General features: G+C 34.4%; 1 protein-coding gene across 1 annotated transcript in view; it reads right to left on the reverse strand.

The window, feature by feature from the left end:
- Positions 1–2660: 2660 nt before the first annotated feature.
- LOC133525570 (connectin-like) overlaps positions 2661–26756 on the reverse strand; it is a 74286-nt gene continuing 50190 nt past the window's right edge. The window contains exons 2-3 of the mRNA XM_061861870.1: positions 10014–11081; positions 2661–3186 (exon numbers count right to left, since the gene is read on the reverse strand). Coding sequence (XP_061717854.1) covers positions 2753–3186; positions 10014–11055 — 1476 coding nt within the window. The 5' untranslated portion in view covers positions 11056–11081 and the 3' untranslated portion in view covers positions 2661–2752. The remainder of the gene's footprint in view (positions 3187–10013; positions 11082–26756) is intronic.

Raw genomic sequence — 26756 nt, forward strand, 5'->3', positions numbered from 1 at the left:
TTGTACGGCACAATTTGTGTTCAGTACTCGTGAAATGCACAGCCTCCCGACAGATTTATTTACACAATTTCGCGTATTTCAGGAAAATTCTGGGGCTGAAACAAACTCCAAATGGAAAAGTATCAATTTATTGTATCCACACCTTAAATAGAGTAATAACAGCGAATTTTGTTATTATAAATATTTACAAAGTGCGCTCACATGAAAACATCGAATCAGATTTCTAAATATCTGATAAGTACTAAACAGTAATTATAATTATATTTTACAAAATAATCTTTGGTATACAAGTGAATAAAGTAAATTAGGGACCAGGAGGCCTATTAAACCCCCCCCCCCCCCCCCCCCCCTCATTGCATCTCGATTGAACAATTAACACTTTCAATGCCAAACGCCCCATTTCCAATACAAAATAAACAGTAAACAAACCTAACGTTTTTTTGACAGTAAAAGAGCGAGATGCATTGCTGATGATTTAAAAAGTGTATCAATTTGTTAAATGTGAATTGGGTTCCATTAAATAAATTGTAATTCGTATGAGAAAAAAAAAGTTAAGGTAAGGTGGGGTAAGACGAACATATATTGCACATATTTTGCACGGGGCAAGATAAACATGTATGAGGATTCCATACAAGTGTTTGTCTTTCCCCGGTCTTATCCCACCTTATCATAGCTATTTAATAAAATTAATACTCGTAACACAATATTCTAACGTTTTTATATTTCATAACTATCATAAGTAAGAAAATAGGTAAGCGCATAAAATAAATTCTAAGCGTTCAAGTAGGTTTCACTGTGTAATAGAATACACCATCAGTGTTTTGTGATAATATTCCTTTTAAAAGGATGTTTCTGAAAGTTAGTGCTCTTTATTCTAGCTTATGAAAATACTTGGAATGAATCATTGAAGCAACAACACCAACAAATTATTTACAGCATTCTAGGTAACAGAAATAGAGTCTAATTTTATTCATGAATTCAGATAATGGTATGGCTTTGTAGAACAGTGGAATAATGAGAGCCGAATTGATTAAATAAATTGCTTCTAACTAGGTGGTCTAACTATCTGAGATTTTGAAATACTAAGTAGTCGTAATAATACGAAAATGCTATTTTATTCTCCTCAATATTGAGAGTTATTTTGTTAATCCTTAGATTTAAACATTTTGCGGTAGCGAGCTGGACTTCAGCAAAAATGGAAGCAACAAACATTCAAGTTTTAACAACCTCGACTTAATTTGTTATTAATATGATATGATATGATTTTACTTTTTAAAGCCTCCAGCGGCTGTAGCTTGGTCGCATTTTTATCACTTGTCACTATGCCTGTCACGTTCTAACAAGTATGTAAGTGCGAAAGTGACAGGCATAGTGACAGGTGATAAAAATGCGACCATGCTACAGCCGCAGTAGGCCTAAGATAGTCGGTTTTTTATCATCTGTCATCGTGCCTGTCCTGTTCTAACAAGTATGTAAGTGCGAAAGTAACACATGACGTAACAAGTGAAAAGGCGACCATGATACCGACGCAGATAAACTTGTTTTAACTAGCCAATGGAAAACTATGAAAGATCAATAGGGTTAAGTGTGGCTGCGAGGTAAATGTAGCTGGCCTTCACATTGAGTCTTGTTTACATATTGATAGGTGTTTATTGCGAGTTCATACATTTGCTACTAGTGTTCAATGGCAAATTTATAAACTCGCACTAATCTCAAATAAGGCTAACCCGGTAAGGCTAGTTAAGGACGATCGCACCCTAAACCTAAACCACGTGGTGCTTTCTAGAGTAAACGAAGCGCCGCGCCGGAAGCTCCGGCCCGGTCTAGCGTGAGTCATCCTTAACTAACCTTACCGGGACATGTTAATACATTGATTTGAGATTAGTGCGAGTTTATAAATAACACTTATCCCGCAGTCACACTTAACCATATTAACCTTGCGTACTTATAATGTTGGGCGCAAATATTACAAAACCCTGAAAAACATGCATGTAGGTCACCAGAACAAAATAGCATTTAGGTCTATTTCTGTACAAAATGCATTTTTGTTGTTGTTTTAAGTTCAAAAGGAAACAATAATCAGCTCAAAGTATTTACAGTCCAATGTAATTTAACTTTGTCATCAGTTAGATAAATGTAAAGTAAACCTTAGGCCGTGGACTTAACGCACGCGACCAGTGTATCGGTGAGCAACATAATTAAGAAGTCCATTCATGCATTGCTCCCACCAAATATAATTTATTTAATGCTTTTAAATTCTATTCATATTGCCTCAAACCCATAACTATTTCTGGCATGTAGACTTTTATTTATCTGACGTATGACATAAAAAGGATTAAAAACAGTAGCTGTGTATAAAATATTGATACTAACATAATTTAATTTGAAATTCACATTGAATTTTTCAGCTTATCTTTAAATATTCTAAAGTAATTTGTAAACTTAAAGTTACTATTATTAATTCAAACAGACTTAAGGAAGCTTAGTACCATATATTTAGTAAATCACTACCTAATTAGCAGCTGGATGATGTTATTTACAATTTTTTATTAATAAGCATAATTATTATATACAAACAGCATAATAACTGAATCTAGAAATAAAATGAAACTAAAATTAAATTTAAAAATAACAGTCTTATATAGTACTTTATAAAGCTGAAATGCATTAGTTGTCATAAAAAAAAAAACAACCAACTGCCTGTCTTTCTATAATAAATCACATAAATTATTTACAAATTATCTACCTATATTTACAAAACTAAACTAACAAAGACTGATATATGTACCGTCATTGCCACGACAACATTACTCGACGCTGAATAGTAATATTTCACTTCGTCTTGCGTTGGAGGCGAATAAGACGCTTCATAACTTAATTTATTATGACAGGGCAACATATCTGTTGATATTTCTAGCAACCGTTTTCTATATTCAACTTTATTACCTACAGTATCATCTTGCATGGTGTCATCGTATTTATCATCTTCGAATTCATCATTGTCGTAGTCATGTGTTGATGTAGGGTATTTCAGTATGTCGTTTTTCTTTTTGCCGAGGTCAGTTTTGAGTTTGAGATCCATGATGCAGCTGAGGCGTTCGAGGGAGGCCTTTACGCGTTTGCTCCGGGTTTCGTTCTTCAGCTTGTGCAGCCAGAGGAGACGGCAGTCGCAGGTGAGTTTGTTGCCTGTGGAAAAGAAGGCTTTTAATAATGATTCATTTATAACAAGCAGAAACGTCTGCGAACGATGCTAATAAGCTTAGAATAAATTTAAAAGTGGAATAATTACTGTCTTGGGTGAGAATTGAACTCACGGCCTCTGAATCGATACTCCAGCGCTCTTCCATATGAGCCACCAAGACCTCATCTATAGGCAGCAAATCTTCCACCATATGGGTCTAGGGGACACTAGCGACATCTACCGTAAGAACGTTACACTTCTTAGACGGCTACCGGAGTTGTGAGACACCCAAGACAGTTGTTGTTATAAATGAAGTTAATATGGGTAGCAAATCGTTACTGGTGAATTTCCAATATGACTTGGAACTCCGGTAGCTGCCTAAGAAGTGTAACGTTCTTACGTTAGATGTCGGTAGGGTCCCCTAGACCCATATGGTCGAAGATTTGCTGCGTATGGATGAGGTCTTGGTGGCTCAGACGGCAGAGCGCTGGAGTATCGATCCAGAGGCCGTGAGTTCAAGTCTCACCCAAGACAGTAATTTTTCCACTTTTAAATTTAATAATGATGTTTTGGAAATACATACATTCAATGACACCATTGGAAAGTAGCCTCAAGTTGAGTATTCACTTGAGAATCAAGGTAGTGGAGTGGTTCGAAAGGGTAAATTCACCAATAAGAATGCTAATAGCGAGGCAAGCATCATTGATAAGGTATCTTAGAGCTGCTTCGTCACTTCACACATCTCTCGTGGGCTCTTCTTCTGACTTAGCGTTTGATCCGAGGGCCTATCGCAAATCGCAAACATAGAGAATCGAACTTTCCCTATCTGTCTCTCTATCACACTTGCTGATTTGAGCGATAGAATGGCAGGTAACGAAATAATGCCTTGATAACCTGACATGTAATCATTGTAATATTATTAATAAATGATTATGAATATGACTAACAATTTTAAAATGCTGCGGAAGGTAGGTATCTGTATTCAGTACGAATTTGGTGTGGAGGCCAGTTGGGCCCCGCTGAAGTCGATGTCAAAGGAAGAAATTATGCTGCACACCTACTGCCAAGCACGGTCAAGTCGTAATGTTACCTACTTAAGAGCAATTCCTAGCTGAGCAACTTTTCAAATCTCGATTTTTTGAGGCTATGTTTCTGACGCACTGCGGTGGGCGAGAGTGCGTGCGTGCGATAAGGACAACTGCAACTCGGACTAAAATTCCCACGCAAAAAACTCGAAAATCGAGGCTTCGATATCGACTGTTTCCTCCTCGAAAACGCAACCATTCATTATGAAATTTTGGAAACTGCGAGAGAAAAAAAATAATCTATGCTGCTATGTTTTGATTTTTTGGATATTTGTTGTCATATTTGTATACTGTGCCTTTTTTTGCAGCCAATTAAAATGAGCCGTTTTTGCGATTTTCGAGACGCTGTAAGTTTCTTCAAAATATAGTAATCCTAAAAAGATATTGATGATATTGATCTTATTTGAAAAAATAATTGCTCTAGCTTTAAAATACAGGGAGGAAACAGTCGAAAGCGTTTGTATGGAAAAATCGGAACATTATTTTTATTTTTTATAACATATAATTCAATTTAAAATACTAATACTATTATTAACGTATGGCTGAAATATTTATACTGTACGCATAGATGCATAGGTACTTTAGGCCAATTAATATTGTGAATAATTAAAATATTTGTACTAGCAATGGTTTCATTTATTCGCGCAATATTACTTTGTACTTACGTAATATATTTATTACAGTTTTGACTTCGCCTGATTATTTTAAAGAAGTATTTGATTTTGTAGTACTCTTATATACTAATATAAGGTAAGGTAAAGTAAGTATGGTAGGTATATTATTTTGAGAATTTTATTGTTAATTAAATTACTATTAACTAAATGAGTAGCGTTACATGTTATCTATAAAAAAACGTTCAACGTGAAATTGTTTAACCAACACTAATTGTAATTACCAACAACGAGCATAAACTATCCTAATACTAAATTAATTTGCTGAGCATTTGTTGAATTTCCGTTGGTTTAATTTGTTCAATTTCAAATTAGCTACATGGTAATCCTCTTACATAAAATCCGAGGTGCATACAAACCCGGGAGAATAGCTTGAATATAATATATAAAGCAGCTTTATAATAGTGCATGTTATTTTGAGAAGCAATATTATAATTATTTTTGTTACTTGCTGCACCAACGATTCCACCAGTGAGCCTTTCGACCTGCATGATTTTATTTCTTCTCTTCAAGGAGTGTAATAAAATACTTCAATGTCTTAGAGGCTAAATGTATAGAACATTTTGATGTCGAAATAATGTCATTTTGCAATCATTCGTTCGTTCGCCGTCTCGCTCGCGCCAATACATGTACGAAGAAGTACGAGCTAAATGCACGCGCGAGTGGTATCAAAATAAAAGATCGCATGGGCCTTCCAATTTCATACAAAAAATGGTTTAGTAATATATCGCTTTTATTACGTAGTGTGGAAACATTATAAAAGTAAGTACGAGGTAGATTTAAATGATAATTAAATATAATAAAAATTTTAATTAAATTATCGATAAGTATCATCTTTCCATTGTTCACGCCTTCTCTTCTCAAACTATTCAAATCGATAATTCTGATTTTGTGTGAAGGTGAAGTCCCCAATCCGCATTGGGCTAGCGTGGGGACTATAGCCCGAGCCCTCTCGCGCATGAGAGGAGGCCTGTGCCCAGCAGTGGGACGTATATAGGCTGAATTATTATTAAAGAAGGTAACTTTGTATCAATATCTCCATTTTACTTTTATTTCCTAATGTAACTTCAGTCTGTTTCACTGCTTTCCTGCCGCGTTGTAGAATAAATTGTAGGGGTAACCTAAAGTACGTTTTAAGAGAAGACCGCTGCATTATTAAGCTAAATTAAACTGTACACATTTAAGTGTATCTACTACTGAATACATTGGTACCATACACTGGCTGAGGTTTCTACAAACGTATGTGTCCTAATTACAATAACAGTTGACCATTAATCTTACTGAAAAAATACCAAATTTGATCTTTGAGAAAACCAAGCAATGATCATTGATTCAAGTAGTAGAAGTATAATATTACGTATACAATATCAGCTATTGTTTGTGACAACATTTTCAACTACCCGTATTATATATGTTTATATATATTTACTATTGGACTATTACTATTGTTTATTATACTGTTAGGATAATTACCTAAAAGTGTTGTGTGTGTGTGTGTGTGTGTGTGTGTGTGTTTTTGTGTGATGAACTTTTCATTACATATTTTTATATATACCTACTGCTGGTTGTTGGTCAACAATAGCCCTTACGTGTATAAGACTATGAGTAGTTGCAATATTTTGATTAGATCGCTTTTTATTGATAAGGCCAACTGTTACAAGAAAATTTTACTTTTAGTACGAAAAAGAAGAATAACTTATTTAAATGCTTACCTTACAGAATCAATCTAGCCAATCACCTTACAATTTCAAGGAGTTTTTCAGTTTTAGCGTAGTTTAGGGTCAGAGTCCAATTACGGATATTTTTTATCAAGCAGTGGATATGTACTTAACTTGTTTCAATATAAATCATCATATCTAACTAAATATTTTAAAATTCTGAATATCTACACAACCCATTTGTTCTAATTTTATTTTAATAGCTTTATTGATTAAAACTAAAAAATGCATGATTATTAAATCTTAAAATAAACGTAAGTCTACACTAAGACTAAAATTTATTTCAATAAATAAATCTAAAATAATTCGAAATATACGGCTGGATTTTTCAATTCTATCAGCAATTAGGGTAGCTACCAGATCCCATGCTTCTTCGTGAAAATTGTGTTAAAAGAGCTTCTCTAACTTTTTAATGAGTGATAATTGGAATTACAGTTAGCACGAAGCGTCGTTCGTGATTTTTATGCCAATTGATTCCATTCACGATCAAAAAGTTCTCAGTACAAACCTAAATTATTGCACTAGAAAAGACACGGCATTTTTTTTTTCATATAAGTACACGGTGCCTGTGAGCATTGCGAGAGATTTTAACAGTATATTCGTGATCATATTTAAAGATTAAAATGTCCTATAAACTTTTATGGAATTCGCCTAATTTCAAAGTTAAAGCCACTTATTATAAAAAAAAATCTTTTTATTGTTACTGAGTGCAAAACGCCTTTTTGATGGCGATGTTCCCACTATGGGACCTAGTCCAAATATCCTTATTGGTAGATGTCAAGAAGTGACAAGTAACAACATGTAACACACACATACCCTCATTTTATACATCTGCTGTGACCTGGGTTCCGGCAGAAAACCAGTGCTTTACTCGAAAGAGTGAAGAGTATCACTGAGCCGTGACCCTTTTGTCCTGCTGCAACGCACACTGTATGTAGGTAGGTACTTTTATTTTATTTTATTGTTTATTAATTATGCCTATTTTGTTGTCTCAATTTTCTTTTGTGCTATTTTTATTTTGTTCCTGTAATAATTTGTGTTCTTTATGATGATTTAAACTATATATTGTGTGTTTTTGCAGCTGCCAAATAAATGATTTATCTATCTATCTATCTATCTAACACTTATCTTTGCAAACAATAAGTTTTACAAAAAAAGTTCAAATTCTTTTTGAGTTATAGTTTCGAAAATAACGTTTACATTTGATGTACAAACACAAACAAGAAATCGAAAAAAAAACTTTCTTGTTTTGTGAAATTGACCTATGCTCATATAACATTTTTTCCTTCTTTTGGCCTCAGAAATGCGTGGTTAAAATCTTTCGGGTTCCTCGTGGGTACCTTATATTGACGAGAGAAACTAATTATTTACATGTTCCTTTTTTTCAAATGCAATTTCTGTTACCTAACAGACATTGTCGTTTATTGACACAAAAATCTAGTTATATTTTTTCCTTACTTTACCGGAAAAGGAACTTCTATTTTGTTCATATTTTATAACGTTACTAAATCATTCGTAGCACTTTGGAGAAAAACAAAGCAAAATACGAGGACGATATACACGTTAGGTAGCGCCACCCTGGCCTGGGTTCTCCACAGATCCGCAGACAGGGAAGATGGGTGTCAGTGTAGATGCGGTAAACTACGCTTTTGTGTTTATATGTCTCTTTGTTTATTCCTAAATAATGTATGAAACTTCTGGAAACAACTGAGAAATTTTATCCTAGAAAAAAGCGATACCTTGTCTAATTACTTGTGAATTAAGATGTCCTTATAATTTCAGTTGAGTATTAAGTTAAAAAAAAAACAAGTCTTACAAATTGTAATGTATATTTATACATTAAATATTCTAAGATCAAATTAAATTACTCTCTATGAAAATATTTTACAAGTATACACACTATTATTTATTTATTTAGTCTACATTAGATATTTAGTAGATAAAATTTTACCTATTATACAGTACGTAGCAGGAAATATTTCATACCTATCGATTTATAATAGGACTGTTAAATTAACTTTTCATCTGTCTTGCTAAAATTTGGTGTTTAAACAATAAACTTATAGTTATTATTTAAAAATCTTCTTCGTACTTGGATTGAGAAATAAAAGTACCTCCAAAGAATTTTCACCACACCAACTGGTAAAGGCCCTTTTGATTGTTAAAAACTAATGAGAAAGTTGCATTTTAGCCACACGTGGGGCAAAGTAATTAGATGCAAATGTTGAGTTGTTTCCTTATTTTAGCTGGTAGAATTTTAAATGATGATTTTGAATGATACATTTTCTATTAAATTAATTAGGATTCAATTTGATTTGATTTTTTTGGTATTTCATAGTTAGTATTTTCCTCGCGTTGGTGTGATGAATAATTTTGTGTTTCACTTGGAGGAAAAAAAAAAATTAATGTGCCTGGAAACCCTCGCAAACTCAAGATTCCACATGTCAAACCACTCGCTACGCTAATATTAGCACGAGCGGTTAAACAACAACTTTGCACCGTTGTAAAACAAATAACTATTTTCCACATAAATAATGCGTTCCTATCTAACTTCAAGGTATGTGTTATTTTAAAAGACGCTTCTATTTCTTTCCTCAACGGGTGTCATGTGATAAACCCACAGTTAAGTATGCATTCTACTTTAAATATATACGGAAAATATTTCAGCCATACCGTTGCATGAAATTGTGCTATAAACCAAGTTGACTCCAAAATTCATGGTATTTTTATTCCTTGTCTTGCTAAAACATAGTTAAGTTTATTTTTTAGATTAAAAATACACATAAAACGATTATTCGAGCAATGTCATTATAAAGGAGGTAAGTATTTAATAACTTTTGTTGAGCATTCGAATGAGATTTTACTTTAAGGCGAAGGGTAGGGCAAGCTCTTTCCATACAAACTTTGTACGCGTTTTCCTTCGTTTGTGTTTGCGCTAGTTATTATTTTTGGTAAATATGCTTATTTTTCTGTTAGCTAGGGCTTCATGTATATTTTTTTTGTATTTTTGTATGATATTTTTTTTTAAATATAGAAAAATTTCTACATCAATTTCTGCGTATATCCAATATATACAAGCAAAAAATGAAATTAAATGCTATAGTGCCAAAACTAACGAATAAAACTTGCACAAGGTTTGTATGGAGAACGCCTTGCCCTACCCTGCGCCTTAACCATCTTTTCAAATTAAGAAAACTTAATTGATAAAGCAACTAACGATAGCTTCACCATTTTACGATAAAATAAAACATTTCAACTTAATTTACTGTCATCTTTTAAGCCCAAGGATAACAAACTTACGTTCCAATTATTACGAGATAAAACTAATTTATTCAGCGGGTTATCATTAACAACTTACCGTCGAGAGAGATTAAGGCATAATTCGACTTCATGTTTTCCAGGACACTTTGCATAGTCTCCTGTTTTAGAGTTTCCAAATTGTTATTCCTCAAATCCAACACAGTCAACTTTTGAAAATCGTCCAAAACGCCGGTGTCTAATGTTCCCAACTTATTATCGGCCAAATAAAGTTTCTTCAGTTGCGCCAATCCACCAAAACCCCTCTCCGATATAAATTCTATTTCGTTCCCGTCCAGGTAAAGTTCCTGAAGGGCCCAAAGTTCGGAAAATGCCAAGTCGCCTATCATCGTCAATTTGTTGTTCCTCATGTCAAGAGTAATCAAGTTGGATAGACCTTGGAAGTTCTCCCTGATTACTACAGTCAGCAAATTACTGTCGAGCTCCAATTTCACCAAATTGTGGAGATGCTTGAAGCAGCCATCATGAAGTACGCTTATAGTGTTCTTTGATAAGTACAGCCGCTGCAAGTTAGGTAGCATGTAGAAAACGTCCCGTTCCAACTCTGTAATCTGATTCTCCATCAAACTTACATTCGCCAACAGTATCAAATGTGCGAAAGACATTCTCTCGAGTTTCGTTATTTTGTTTTTCGGCAGCGATATCTCTCTTAATGTCGACGAGTTAGTAAACGCGAAAGGTGGTACAGATGATATGTTCGCATAATGGATGTTGAAATACTGCAGCTTTTCTAGTCGAATTATGACTTTTGCAGGTATATAAGTGAGCCCGCCGTCAGCTCTGACATTAAATGTGAGTCTTTCTATTTTTGGTTGAGAATAAAAGTTCGACCAAAATGGGTCATCTTCGGCAATTCCGCCATTAAACACCCAGCAATCCGCTTTCGTAGCCGTCTTTAACTTCGTGCTCTCACAATAGCAATGTACCTTGGAGCCCCGGTCCTGAATATCGCAAATATTGACGTATTGTGAATAAATGGTTTTATCTGATTTCCATCGCCGCTTGTCATTTTGCCGGCTTTCTGTAACGTTGATTTCAATTGTCGCGAAGGCAATCATTAGGATTAGATATTTAAGGTCCATCTTCTTTCACATCGGGCAATCTTTATCTGAAACAAAGAGAAGGCGTTTAGTGAGAGTTTCCTTTGTTCTTTTCTTATCTTTCGCTTTGTGTCGCGCATTAGCAAAGTTGCTGATAAGGTTGTATTGGAGTCGGACGTTAAGGTACCATTAGTGCGACACCATTGACACTTTTGCGAAAAAGACGCGGAGTTGAATTTTGCTCGCGGAACAAAGAAATAGTAAAGCGAGTCCCATTACGTGGTAGTTAAGTTAGGAGTCCGTATTCGGGCGTAGAATTTTAAAATGACGCCTCCAAGTTTGTACCTTGGAACGACTTAAAGCCGACTGAAGTGTAAACTCCGACAGTGCTTTTCTGCGAAACTTTTGAATCACCGATTGAGGACTTGTGCGATAAGTATTTTAACTCTTGTTCAGCAAACAATGGCAGTTGTTGTTTGGTATCGCAGAACAAGAACAATAATTCCGTCTCGAAATAAAATAATTCAAATTAGCAGGAAAAGGTAAGGTTTTTAAAGTAAGCAGTATTTAAATATATGTTTATGGATTTATTTGTATCAAGTACATCACATACAATAAGTAGTTCACTGTTTTTCATTTATAAAATACATACATAAATCTAAGTAGACATTAAGAATTCACGTAGTTAATTCTGTTTTAGTCTATCTTTTTTAAATGAATTCATACATATTTAAGTAGACAATAACAATTCGCTTAGTAGAAAACCTACTTGAATACATAAAATCCAACAATACTTTTATGTTGGTTTGTCTTGTCAAAATATATAATTAGTTTAATGACTCTTTTAGGTAAAGGTTAACCAGAAGAGATCCCTCTTAGGGATACGTTCGCATTTGCGTCTGGTATAATCAATATTTATTTTTCTCGTAAAATAAAGTGTTTGCTTACTTACTTACTTTATATTTCCTTTTTTTTATTTTACGTAATTTTTTATCCCGCCATTAAGTCATCCTAATATAAGCAGGAGCGTAGTGTCCAAGTATAACAATTTTAATTAGCTCCGTCATTTACCAAACTCCACCACAGCCTATAAAGTTGTTAACCCGAAACTGACAATAAAGCTTAAAAGTGCATTAATTAACGCTTTTGTCACGCCAGCATCCTGTCGCTTGTCCAATTAAGCTCAATAAGCGCTTCATTAAGCTCCAACTAGACAACTGTCATTTCACAATTGGTAAAAATTTGTTGCTATTTTTAATATTTTTTCCAGTGAAGACAATGTGCAGATGATATTTTGATGTTATGTATTCTGCTGTTTTATATGGCTGTAACCACAATTCCGCCTACCATTAACACAGGATAAAAAAAACGTCTCTTTACAAAAACTTCACCTGCAGACTCGATAATATAAAAAAAACCGACAAGTGCGAGTTGGACTCGCCCACCGAGGTTACATACAAACTTAACCTTCTTTTTTAATTTGTTATATTTTGTAGACATTTATGGTTTTGAGAGTTTTGCATGTTTTTGTACTGGAAAAAGACATTACTTGGCAATTTCATAGTTTTAGGTCAACGGCAAAGTACCCTATGAATTTTGTTTCCCTCGAGAGTGTCAAAATATAGGTACGTGTTTTGAGGCATAAACGGCCGTATCTTTTTTTACATTAACTAAGAAATTTGATATCTTGTCGACGATAATTTGTCGACGACCAGTTTGGTCTAGTGGGTAGTGACCCTGCCTACAAAGCCGATGGTCCCAGGTTCAAATCCTGGTAAGGTCATTTATTCATGTGATGAGCTTGGATATTTGTTCCTGAGTCATGGGTGTTTTCTATGTATTCAAGTATTTATAAATATTTATATTATATTATATATATCGTTGTCTAAGTACCCTCAACACAAGCCTTATTGAGCTTACTGTGGGACTTACTCAATTTGTGTACTAATGTCCTATAATATTTATTTATTTTTATTTATTTATTTATCTTCACAGCTTCAAGGGACTACAAACTCTGCGGACTCCTTAGTATATTTTTAATTTCAATTCGATACCTTCACGCGTTTCCGAGATAAAGGGTCTTGACAGACAAACGGACGGACGAACAACAAAGTAATCTTATAAGGGTTCCGTTTTTTCCTTTTAAGGTACGGAACCCTAAAAATGGATCACTTTCTACATTAAATACTTATGATTTACATATAACTTATTTGGACTTGAACCTTTTTGCCGGATCTACCATCTGCTTTCTTTTTACTGCCAAAATAGATCAGCTCATTCTTGTATAATTTGAAGAGATCCAATAATTCAACAAAATCGAGTTTAGTTATTATTAATGGATCCCTTAGCGACTTAAAGTGTTTGAAACATGGACGCGACTGTCAGAGTCAGAGACAAAACTGCAAAATGTGGTTCTTGACCTAACATCAATTGCGAGATCAAACTACTAGCCGAAGATCCAATTCAAAAGTTTCACATTGTCAATTTCGCCGTGTACACTGCACTGGAAAAACTGCATATTTTTTTCTCGAACTCCAGACGAATCTAAAAATCAATACAGTTTGATGGGAATCCTCTTTTTGTCTGGAACGACCAAACGCTTTGAATTTTCCATTTGGACTGTATTGACGTCTTTCCATTTATAAAAGAAGAGATATATTTATATATCGTGAATCAAAATACTTATACGCTCTGAAAACACTAAAAGTACTTAGGTATTAATTATATACCTACGAGTACCTTGCTTAGATATTAAGTGCTCATAGCTAAAAAAAAATACTTGTATTGAGTACCCTCAACACAAGCCTTATTGAGCTTACTGTGGGACTTAGTCAATTTGTGTAATAATGTCGTATAATATTTATTTATTTTTTATATTCGCTACTGTCTTAGAAAAAGTATTGTGTGCAACGGTACGGTCTTATAATTCTCGGGCCTGTCTTTATAAAACTTGACTGCATGTCTTAACTTGGGTTCTTGAATTTTAACAGCCCTTATTAAATGTATATATATTGTGGCGACTGGCGGGAGCATGCACAACGCTGTGACGAGTGGCGAAAGACAGGGGAGGCCATTGCCCAACAGTGGGACACAATCTAATGCACAAAATACTATTGTACTCGTATCATATTTCACATTTCTGGATAAGCACACAATTAATGTAGTTCAGACTAATTTCATAATTTGCAATATTGAATGCCAAATAATAACTCATATTTAAATAATAAATAATAAATTAATAAATATTATAGGACATTATTACACAAATTGACTAAGTCCCACAGTAAGCTCAATAAGGCTTGTGTTGAGAGTACTTAGACAACGACATATGTAATATATAAATATTTATAAATACTTAAATACATAGAAAACACCCATGACTCAGGAACAAATATCCATGCTCATCACACGAATACATGCCCTTACCAGGATTTGAACCCGGGACCATCAGCTTCGTAGGCAGGGTCACTGCCCACTAGGCCAAACCGGTCGTCAATATTTGTGTATTTGCAGTTAAAAATAATCAGAGCATATTGTTACAATGAACATAATACATTTATTGCCATAACATTGCCATTGCCACAAAACATCAAATTTGCACATAAACCCTTAAACAAAGGAAATTACTCGCATTTACCATTTGCATACATAATAATAAAACTTAGGTGAATGACCCTTATTTATAACGTACAAATATTTCAAAACGATGTAAGTAACACTATCTCGCTTTAAAGTTAAGTCCTTCTGTGTAACATTGTAAAGCTACACAAAATTCAAAAGAGCGTAAGTAGCGTCAATTTGTATTCTATATAAGTCTTTGTGTGTGTTCACACGGGTTTATGAGTAACGGGACACACGGAGGGCGGAATTTATGGGCGCTTTGATAATTAACACGGAATAAAAGTAACGACAATTTCTCACTGGATACGCTACGGAAATAAAATGTGTATGTTCGCTTTGGACTGTGAAATCTTTTGCATTCACACGCTATCTCGAAAATAAGAGCAAAAATGTTTTTGACGCTAATGAAGATGGAAAAAATAAAATGTTCTTTGATGCTAAATATTTCGTTTTCGTTTTACAGAATCAGTAAAAACAGTGTTATTTAATTTTATACTTTGCGCCTATCCTGGTTTTATCCCCTGCAATATAGTTGCCCGGATTCCGCTAGTGATTTCATAATTAACTTTTGAACTCTTGTCTGAACTTTTTCAAACAAAAGTTTCACACAACATCACCAACAGATGATCACTTTACTTTGGAAATGGCCTATATTAAAATACTATGAGGTTCGAACTTACGTCTCGCTCGCGCCAATACATGTAAGTACGGAGAAGTACGAGTGTCAGTAGAAAAAAAGCGCGAAATTCAAGTTTTCTATGGGAAGTCAACTCTTCGCGCCTACATTTTTTAAATTTCCCTCCTTGTTCTACTGACAAAATCGCAGCGCTATGCCAGAGTATACAGGGTGATAAATCCAAAACGGTCAGTATGGTGAAGTCAGAAACTATTATTTTATACCACGACGGTGGCAAACAAGCATACGGCCCGCCTGATGGTAAGCAGTCACCGCAGCCTATGGACGCCTGCAACTCCAGAGGCGTTACATGCGCGTTGCCGACCCTTTAATGAAGTCTAGCACGAATGAACAACTAAAAAACTGGTTGATAGAAAACTGTCGCATCTAGTGCTTCTAACTTGGTGTAGATAATTAACCCGCTGGATTGTGCATCCTTTAACTAGCATCATGCGGACGCAAATGATGCAATTGCTCTCTGTCGGTTTATTCCAAGCAACCAGTTGAGATAAGCTACCTGTATCGTTAACTTATTGAACATGGAAGTAAAACTCTTACGGCCCGATTCGAAGAATGAGATACGATAACGATAAGTTCTGGTTTAGATAAGTTCTCATTTAGATATCATTTGTATGTCGTAAAATTGACAGAAGCAGCTCGATTCAGGCAACCAATGTCACTTTGACGTTAGAAATATCGTAGATAGATCTTATTGGCATCACAGCGGAATCGAAATAAAAGTCAATTTTGACATGTCGTTTAGTTTTCGATCTTTTAAAGATCTTCCAAGATCTTAAACGTGTCTTAATCATTCTTCGAATCGGGCCGTTAGACTAAGTTTGTCACTTTATCACTAAAAGCTATGGCAAAAATCTGAGTAATTCTAGCTTTGATATGAAATGAGTTTCGGACAAGAAAGACAATTTTATAATTATTTTATTAATGCTTGATTTTGATTATATAAAGAATGAATTGACATTTCATTTTATAGTCAGTGTACCTACAACATCCAAATAAAGAAAACTTACAATTTTATATGTGCGACACAACAACATCTTTTACGACCCTTATTGACCTAGCAATAAAGACCAAAACCTGCCATACAAACTACCACTGCTGCAGCTGGCAGCCAGTTTACTCTTCTCCCACGCGGCCGTGCGTGGGCCCGAGTACTTACTTCTTTAGTTTTGAATAAATACGGTAAAATTACCTTTAGTGATTGATATTTCTGTATATTTTCCTCGAAATCGAAATTATAATCAGAATATATATAACTCGCCCATTTTATCCTCGACCTATATCGGCCCGAGCGTACGGATAAAATGGGTTGCTTTATGCCCTTGTTGTATGTGTAATCTACTATTGAATTCACCGCGAAAGTAGGTGTTTAAGGGTTTCTGATAACGTTATATAGCAACAAGGCTGAATAGCTGCGAAGTTGGTCTGCCTATGTAACTAGGGCGCCGTATTTTGTATTCGTTCTAGTTCTATTTAGTCCGAGATCCGGAGGCAATTTTTTTTTGTGTGGGATCTGGTTTATTTTCTATTTTATCATAATCTCGTTTTGACAATACTTGCAGTGAGTCTGTTTCGAAAAATCTTATTTAATTATATTGGCGCAAGTAAGATGCGATAAACTTGAAATGAAATCAAAATCAAATCCTTTCAAAACTTTATTTTAGGGTATTTTAGAAAAAAATGAATAGGCCTGCTTTAAACACCTTAAGATAAAATAACTTACTCAGAAATGGGACTAATAAAATAAGTATTATTAATAAATACGATGTAATATGATAATGGGGGTTTATCTATCTATTACTAAATATTTATTTGTTATTATACAAATTATATGTTACATAATACGATGTTATATAACTAAATTATAACACTTAAAACGTAAATCTAAAAATAAATAATACTAAACTTAAAATAAAATACAAAAAAATATCCCCCTGTGGCAGTAATAGACATTTTTTTTACGACTTATCACGCTGTATTAAATTAGATATTTTATTTTTGGCAATGCAGAGTGAACCTTAAATACTTAGCCAACTTTATTTTTCATTATATTTTTGACATTAATGTTATTTTTAGAATTCTACCGCAATTTCATAAATCTTTTGACTGGACTGTATCTAATAACAAAATAGGTAATTCAATACACATTTCAATACTGAATCTCATTATAATTATAATATTTATAATAAGGTTTGATTATAGAGCATAGTATTATCAGTTATTCATTATAAACTCCGTAATAAGCTACTATATTGGATGTAATTAAAATGGTTTCACTGTAATAGTATTATGTAGGTCACGATACCTAAAATAACTTTTTTTTTTGAATACTACGTCGGTGGCAAACAAGCATACGGCCCGCCTGATGGTAAGCAGTATCCGTAGCCTATGTACGCCTGTAACTCCAGACGAGTTACATGCGCGTTGCCGACCCTAACCCCCTCCCACCCTCGTTGAATTTTTAGGAGAGCAATCAAAATGTAACGAGAGAAATTAAAACTGTAAAAACAGGTATATTTTTAAACTTTCACGATTTTTAGATAATTATTAACAATACTTAATCCTCAACGTCGGAAATAAATTTAAAACATATTTTTTGGACAATTATTAATGATACTTAATCGTCAACGTCGGAAGTAAATTTAAAACATAATTATACCCGATTAAGTCCCGTTTTGTAATGACATAATAATGTAGTAGGTTTATTTTTATTCTAAGAACTAAATCGACAATTGGAGATATCTACATTCTACATGATGACTCACAAGAGAAAAATTTTCTAGTTATACCAGATTTTAAATTAAGGGAAAAAATGGAAAAAAGTTACGCTTCCGGCAGGACTTGAACCCGAAACCTCCGCAATCCTTCCTTCCTTGCCTTGCCTTTGGGGTGGGAGAGCAAACGCACGGATTGCGGATGTTGCGGGTTCAAGTCCTGCCGGAAGCGTAACTTTTTCCATTTTTATTTTAATATAAAATTTGGAGTATCGCTCGCAGACGTATCTGCTTGTTAAAAACTAATTTAAGTTATACCAGATATTATTATCTATGGAAATATTGATCGACTATTTTGTAACCTCCTAACATTTAGGTATTCATTTCCAGGAGATTATATTGCCAGCTGAATTTAAGGGTTTTTTCTCTAAAATCAAGATTGTGGGTCTTTAGAACAAAATGTTTCCTTTAAGCTCAGTTCAGTTTTTTTTAAATATAATGGCATCCGCCCAGCGGGAAAATTTTGCCTGAATCAAGGTTGGAAGCTACAACAGTTAGATTGTAAATGTCAATCCAAACCGTGTAAGAGCGTAATCGGTTAATATATCTATATATAAAATACAATACAAATACTCTTTATTGCACACCTCAATACAGAAACAGTACAAATAATACAACACATAAAGGAGAGGTAAACAACAGGCGGTCTTATCGCTAAAAAGCGATCTCTTCCAGACAACCTTAAATATGTGAACATAATAGGAATATCTTATGATGGTTTCGCCAGTGTCCAAAGTGTGCTCGTTGTCCGATAGTTGTTTATAGTAAAGTGATAGCTGGACTTTATAAATAGCCCCGATGGATTTTCGGGTGTTTGCTAGAAAATCGTTAAACGCGTTCAAGACTAATTATTCATTAGCTGCACACTCCCACGTTAATTCACTGCTAAATAAACACTATAAATACACTTTCAATGAGCAAAAAACAATAAAAATATTCACAAGGCGACTTCGCTATTTTAAAATTCAACCGTAAATAAACATTTTTAAGATTCTATGTTAAAATAAAGAAACAGTCGTCTCTCGGTCTATGCTGTACTCGTTCCAGTTCCCCGATTTAAACGACCATTTCCGACGTATGATGCTGTCACAATAGCATCTCTTTACCCGTTTTTTCGTATTTCCTACTGTCTCTTTTTGTATAGACTCGTTTTCGGTCTTGAACACAATTGGTAGAGTAACTTTGCCATAGTGGTATTTCTGGTATCTTTTATTTGTTAGCTTATTCGCTTGCTATTTTGCTTATTCGCTACTTCGTCTACTACATACTTTCTCTAATGGCTAACAGATTTTTTTTTTTTTTTTTTATAAAATATCTTACATTGAACTAAACAGAAAAGTGCCGTGAATCCCTGTCGGGTTTGTATCGACACTCCATTCGTGGATACTTTTTACATTACAAATTGTTGTGATACATAGGATAAATAAATATACATTATATAAGATAGCGAAGGATAAGTTTCTTATGATATAGCAGTATAACTAGCACACGAGTCGCCTGATGGCAAGCGATGGACACCCATATACGGTCCGATTTGAACTTTAAGGTACGTAAAATATAAGATCTAGATACGACATAAATCGGATATTTCAGTGTCAAAATAGACGTTTCTTTAAAAAAAAACGTAACTTTTGACACTGACATATCCGATCCGTATCATATTAAGACCTAATATTTGACGTATCTCAAAGTTTGAATCAGGCCGGGAGACTCGCAACATCGGAGGTGTTGTTGTAAGTGCGTTGCAGGCTATTCAGATTGGAGTACGCTCTGTTCATGAAGATGGTTTCGGTCCGGTTCGGTTCACGAGCTGCCTTGATACAGCTTGATAGGTTCTAAGAACTCGGATCAAAATTACTAGGGTCTTTAAAAACCCATAAAGTTTTAAGTCATAATATATTGCTTGTCCGCATTTTCGTTAGTCATAATTTGCTGTTTCTCAGAAACACGTAACTTTTCAGGATCACCATAAAACAAACCTAACCTAACCTAACCTATCTAAAGGATAACCTTACAAAAATCCTGAGAAGTTAATGGTTTACAAATTATGACTAATGATAATCTGACAATCATACATTATGACTTTCAATAATTATGTCAAACAAAGGGATTCGAAATTACTAATGTCTCATACATCAGTAATTTTGATTCGGAGAGAATTTTGCTCTTACTTTTATATCGAGTCGTCGAAAAGACAAGTAGATAACTATGAACAGGACTGGTAAGAAGCTTTTTAATATTAGAACACACACAGACACACACACACACACACACACACACACACACACACACACATATAGAGGCGTACATAGGCTACGGATACTGCTTACCATCAGGCAGGCCGTATGCTTGTTTGCCACCGACGTAGTATTAAAAAAAAAGCCAAATTTATAATACAAAATGCAAATTTACACAACCAAATAGTTGTATAAGTAAGTTTTGATACCTACAAGTAAGCATTGTAAATTAATGTTTTAACTCAGTACTCAATTACTAAAATAAGTTTGTTTAATGTATGAGTAGGTATGACACAACATTGTTAGCTTTACTTTAGAGCGCACTATTCGCCAACAAACTGTCCTTAGTTTGGTGAAAAAATATGTATACCTACCACTTAAGTTATCTCTTTAAAATAATGCAAATACGACACTGTCCCAATTTTATTGTTAGGTGACGACAGCCTAGCAGTGTTAGGTAAGGAAACAGGTTAGGTATTAAAGTGAAATGTCTAAGCATAGGCATTTTAAGAAAAAACTGCATCATTGACTTTTTTTTAAATACCCTCAATTTTCAGGTTATTTTTACTTATAATCACATGGAAAAAAATGAAAAATTTCCGAGAAGCATTTTTCCGTCACAATACATTAGTCAAAACTGACACCCGAATTTTGTATGAAAACTGGGGACACATTTTTTTCTTTTCTTTTTATCAATAGCTCTCTTACTCGTAATTCTGTTTTTAGTGTGTCTATAAAAATGGGACATACAAAATTACAAAATCGAAAACCCCCAAAACAGAGCAATTTTTAAAAATATCTGAAAATTTCCCGTGATTATGATTCTAGTTATTTTTATCAGGTAACTTTACAAACTTTAACTAGAAATAGCTGAATATAAGTTAAAATTTTCCTTTTTCACGTAGAATGGATTCATGATCTAATTTTAAAACGCTTGTTTTGCTCCAGGCAGCTTTTAGACGGAATATTTTTAGACTAAAAACAGGCGGTACTGTAATTTTACTTGCCTAATTTTGAACAGAAAATGCTTTACAGTTTTACATCTAAAATTCATGAAAATCTCTAGTCTGTTGTGACTACATTTTACTTGTATTCTTCTGAAAAGAAGTTATTAAGTTTTTCTGCAGGATTTTTCTATTACTATACGTATGTTAGGTGTTAGGCGAAAAGCTCCGAGAGTATGAGTGCTTCGCGAAAGCCGAACTTACTGCTTGGGACTCTATTACACCTATAGACGTCGAGTGAGAAAACGCCAAAAAACTATTGACTGAGAGCGCAACTATGGTATTCGGTCATCAAAATACTCTCAGGACTGGTTTGCAGACAACGTCGAGCATCTGCAACTCCTACTGGACTCAAAGCGCACTGCCGCCCTGAGACACCGCATGGACCCCGGTCCGGAGACCGACAAAGCTCTTCGTGCAGCTTTTACAACGAAGCGCACGGTACTTTGGCAACTCGTACTGATCGGACCTCGGCGTGGGAACATAGGCGACGTCTATGAAGCTCTGAAAAGTGTCATTAGCCCTGTAGCAAGGAAGACAGCCCCTCTTAAGGACGCTAAGGAGTTAGGCGTATAAGACCCATTGTATTTATTAATAAAAATCAATAATTTGTCGCGTTTCACGGAAAAAGGTACCCTATGATGGTTGGTGGTTTCGCTCTTATGCTACGCGACGTAAGCGCTAACCGCCATAATAGTATTTTATATGACTGCTACATAATGAAAGGCATTAAAACACAAGTGTGGGTTTAAGAAACGAACGAAGTGAGTTTCATAAGGACCACACGAGTATTTTAATGCCTAATTATGTAGCGTTACATACACTATTTTATCTACACACATATTATACTTTCTATGATATATTCACTAACCCAAATTACAGCCAACATTGCTCTTTTGGCGGAACTCGCGGATATATGTGGCGACGTCGCCGAAATATTTTTATCGCTCATTTAATACGGAACTTTTGCTATAGTTACTTTAAAAACAACAAAACAAACTCATTTTATACTTAAATTAATTAAAAGATAAACTAACTGTACGTAAAATGGCGGTAAATGAAATTTTTTTCACGCAAACTATGGTCGGGGGCCTATTTCAGTATCGTTCGATACAAACTAACATGCGGGATTGGTCAAAATTGTATCCAATTTATATTTCATGTCGAACAAAAAGGCATCTCGACTGATATTAGAATAGAGGTCGAATCGAATTGCTCTGATGTTCGAAATTTGAATGTCATTACCAAATCGATTTTGATGTAGTAATGAAGCAATTACAACGGTTCACTAATGTTTAACCAAAACAATGTTGGCAAATTTTCATTTTACAAAAAACGTTTCACCAAAGTATTATTTGGCAAATATGTTATTCCGCAAATGTATCATTTTACAAAAAGTCACTTGACAAATAATCATTTAGTAAATAATACATTATTACAATATGTCAAAATACAAAGTATCAATTTTATATTTTTCATGTCACCTAGTAATATGTTTAGCAAATTTATACATTCACCAAATTTCATGTAACACATTGTTATTTGATAAAAACGTCAGTGTTGAAGGTACTATTCTGCATGGTTGCAATTTTCATTTGGGCCAGATTATTTTGAGGTAAGTTACTTAGTTGCAAGACAAGCAAGCAATCGTTGCTTACATTTTTCGCGTTGTTAAAAAAAAAATAACCTCGAAGCCTAAGGCGGGAGCTTTGCTCCCGCCTTAGGCTTCTAACCTAACCTATCCGAGTCGGATTGCCCCGACAGGTCTGGCTCGCTCGCTTACAACATTTCAAGTGGAGCAACTTAAATATCTTTACTTTTTAATTATTCCATGCAATAGTTATCAACTAATTTTCTTTTTTTTTTCAGGATAGTCAAAAGTAGCGGCATGGCTAAAAAGTATGCACAAAATGCACATTTTAACAAGGATGAAGATAGCAAAACTATTGCATATTGGTTTGAAGAAAACGATTATTCAGAGGTAAAATTATTAAAATCGCTGTCAGTTCATTTAAAATTACAATAATGATGATTGAAGTGTGTAAAATGTATAATTAAAATATATGATTTGTTTCAAAATTAAATGTTTCAATTCGACCCATAATATAAATGATTAGTACAGAAACACATGTCAAATAATACATTATAGCAAACATTTTTTGACCAATGATAGATTTATTTGTTAACTTTGTTGTTAAATAATCATTTGTCAAAAAGATCTGTTATGAAATGAAATTTTATTAGTTAATTATTTGGTAATAAGAATAATTTGTCAAAAATATTGTTGTACAAAAAATGATTTGCTAAAATATAATTTTGCCAGTAGTTGGTTGCCAAGTGTCAATTTGCTAAACATCTTTTGGCCAAACGACAGGACACCAATTACAACATTTTCATAGATAAGAAATTTGGTATGACAAAACAGTTTATCTTAATATTGGCCATTATTTACGGACTTTTAACGCATCATAGAAGCTTTATGATATGTGTGTAGATAAAATAAAAAAGCCTTTTATTTCTTGCATAGTACAATGTCAAACGTTTATTTACTTTCAATACAATTATGTTATTACTATTTACTTTTTTTTAATTATTATTATATTTTAAAGCAAGAACCCCCTCTCAGGTAAAGGCCATCCGCCATAAGGTACCTTTACTCGTGAAACGCCACATTTCGTATTACAATGTTAATCAACTATTATAATTTTCTTAACATGACTTGTTAAAACGAACTAACAGGCCAATTCGAACGTACACTGATATCAGAATGATATCTAACCAATGTCATTTCGCTATCGTGCATTTCATAATATATTGACGCAGGCGAGACGCTCGATATATATAAATATATATACACCGTGTTTTTTATTGAATTCCGTTAACTCCGGGGTATGGGTAAGTACGTTTAAGAAAAGTAAATGGCATAGTTAATTTAAAAAAAAACTTTTTTGGTAATATTTTTAGTTTTTTCATATTTATAAAAAGTAATTAAATGTTGCATATAGCATTGTTGTAACACGGGCATTACATTTAATTAAACGAATCAATTGAGAACTGTGACAAATCAATGTCATTTCGAACAACAATCGTCCGAGATAGTATTTAAGTTTAGTAGCAAATGTACACACTCGTACTAAACACTAATTAATATGTAAACAGGCCCTAAGGCAAGTGTATATGGTCGTAAGTGCCTTATAAGATAAAAATAAATTATGAATAATCTTCGAAATGGAGTTAATTAGAATACCGGTGTCTTTGAGAAAATTACTTAATTTAAGCTCTGGAATGCACCCTTGAAATTAACGGAATAAAAAAAAAACATGGTCTATATATATATATATATATATTTATCTAATTATGTTTTTGTTCAAGAACCCCTAGGTTCCCCTTTACCCGCGTAAAGGCCTCGTCCAGTGCTAATCACGGTTTATATCCCGGTCGATTTAAGTCTTGTGAAACTAACCGTGAATCCTTCAAAACTGGTACACAGCGAGACTAACAGATTAAAGATGGACACTTAAAATCACAAAATGGAAAGGCCCTCTTGGCAAAAAGAGGCCATGAGAGCTCAAAAACAAAATAAAAGGTATTCACGGTTTATATCCCGGTCGATTTAAGTCTTGTGAAACTAACCGTGAATCCTTCAAAACTGGTACACAGCGAGACTAACAGATTAAAGATGGATACTTAAAATCACAAAATGGAAAGGCCCTCTTGGCAAAAAGAGGCCATGAGAGCTCAAAAACAAAATAAAAGGTATTCACGGTTTATATCCCGGTCGATTTAAGTCTTGTGAAACTAACCGTGAATCCTTCAAAACTGTTACACAGCGAGACTAACAGATTAAAGATGGACACTTAAAGTCACTAAATGGAAAGGCCCACTTGGCAAAAGAGGCCATGAGAGCTCAAAAACAAAATAAAAGGTAATCGCGGTTTATATCCCGGTTGATTTAAGTCTTGTGAAACTAACCGTGAATCATTCAAAACTGTTACACAGCGAGACTAACAGATTAAAGATGGACACTTAAAGTTACAGAATAGAAAGGCCCACTTGGCAAAAGAGGCCGTGAGAGCTCAAAAACAATATAAAGGGTAATCACGGTTTATATCCCGGATGATTTAAGTCTTGTGAAACTAACCGTGAATCATTCAAAACTGTTACACAGCGAGACTAACAGATTAAAGATGGACACTTAAAGTCACAAAATGGAAAGGCCCACTTGGCAAAAGAGGCCATGAGAGCTCAAAAACAAAATAAAAGGTAATCACGGTTTATATCCCGGTTGATTTAAGTCTTGTGAAACTAACCGTGAATCCTTCAAAACTGTTACACAGCGAGACTAACAGATTAAAGATGGACACTTAAAGTCACAGAATAGAAAGGCCCACTTGGCAAAAGAGGCCATGAGAGCTCAAAAACAAAATAAAAGGTATTCACGGTTAAAACCCGGGATATAAATCCCGGTCGATTTAAGTCTTGTGAAACTAACCGTGAATCCTTCAAAACTGTTACACAGCGAGACTAACAGATTAAAGATGGACACTTAAAGTCACTAAATGGAAAGGCCCACTTGGCAAAAGAGGCCATGAGAGCTCAAAAACAAAATAAAGGGTAATCACGGTTTATATCCCGGTTGATTTAAGTCTTGTGAAACTAACCGTGAATCCTTCAAAACTGTTACACAGCGAGACTAACAGATTAAAGATGGACACTTAAATTCACAGAATGGAAAGGCCCACTTGGCAAAAGAGGCCATGAGAGCTCAAAAATAATATAAAAGGTAATCACGGTTTATATCCCGGTCGATTTAAGTCGTGTGAAACTAACCGAGAATCCTTCAAAACTTACACAGCGAGACTAACAGATTAAAGATGGACACTTAAAGTCACTAAATGGAAAGGCCCACTTGGCAAAAGAGGCCATGAGAGCTCAAAAACAAAATAAAAGGTAATCACGGTTTATATCCCGGTTGATTTAAGTCTTGTGAAACTAACCGTGAATCATTCAAAACTGTTACACAGCGAGACTAACAGATTAAAGATGGACACTTAAAGTCACAGAATAGAAAGGCCCACTTGGCAAAAGAGGCCATGAAAGCTCAAAAATAATATAAAGAGTAATCACGGTTTATATCCCGGTCGATTTAAGTATTGTGAAACTAACCGAGAATCCTTCAAAACTTACACAGCGAGACTAACAGATTAAAGATGGACACTTAAAGTCACTAAATGGAAAGGCCCACTTGGCAAAAGAGGCCATGAGAGCTCAAAAACAAAATAAAAGGTAATCACGGTTTATATCCCGGTTGATTTAAGTCTTGTGAAACTAACCGTGAATCCTTCAAAACTGTTACACAGCGAGACTAACAGATTAAAGATGGACACTTAAAGTCACAAAATGGAAAGGCCCA

This window comes from Cydia pomonella, chromosome 15 (assembly GCF_033807575.1).
Source record: "Cydia pomonella isolate Wapato2018A chromosome 15, ilCydPomo1, whole genome shotgun sequence".
Taxonomy (NCBI): Eukaryota; Metazoa; Arthropoda; class Insecta; order Lepidoptera; family Tortricidae; genus Cydia; species Cydia pomonella.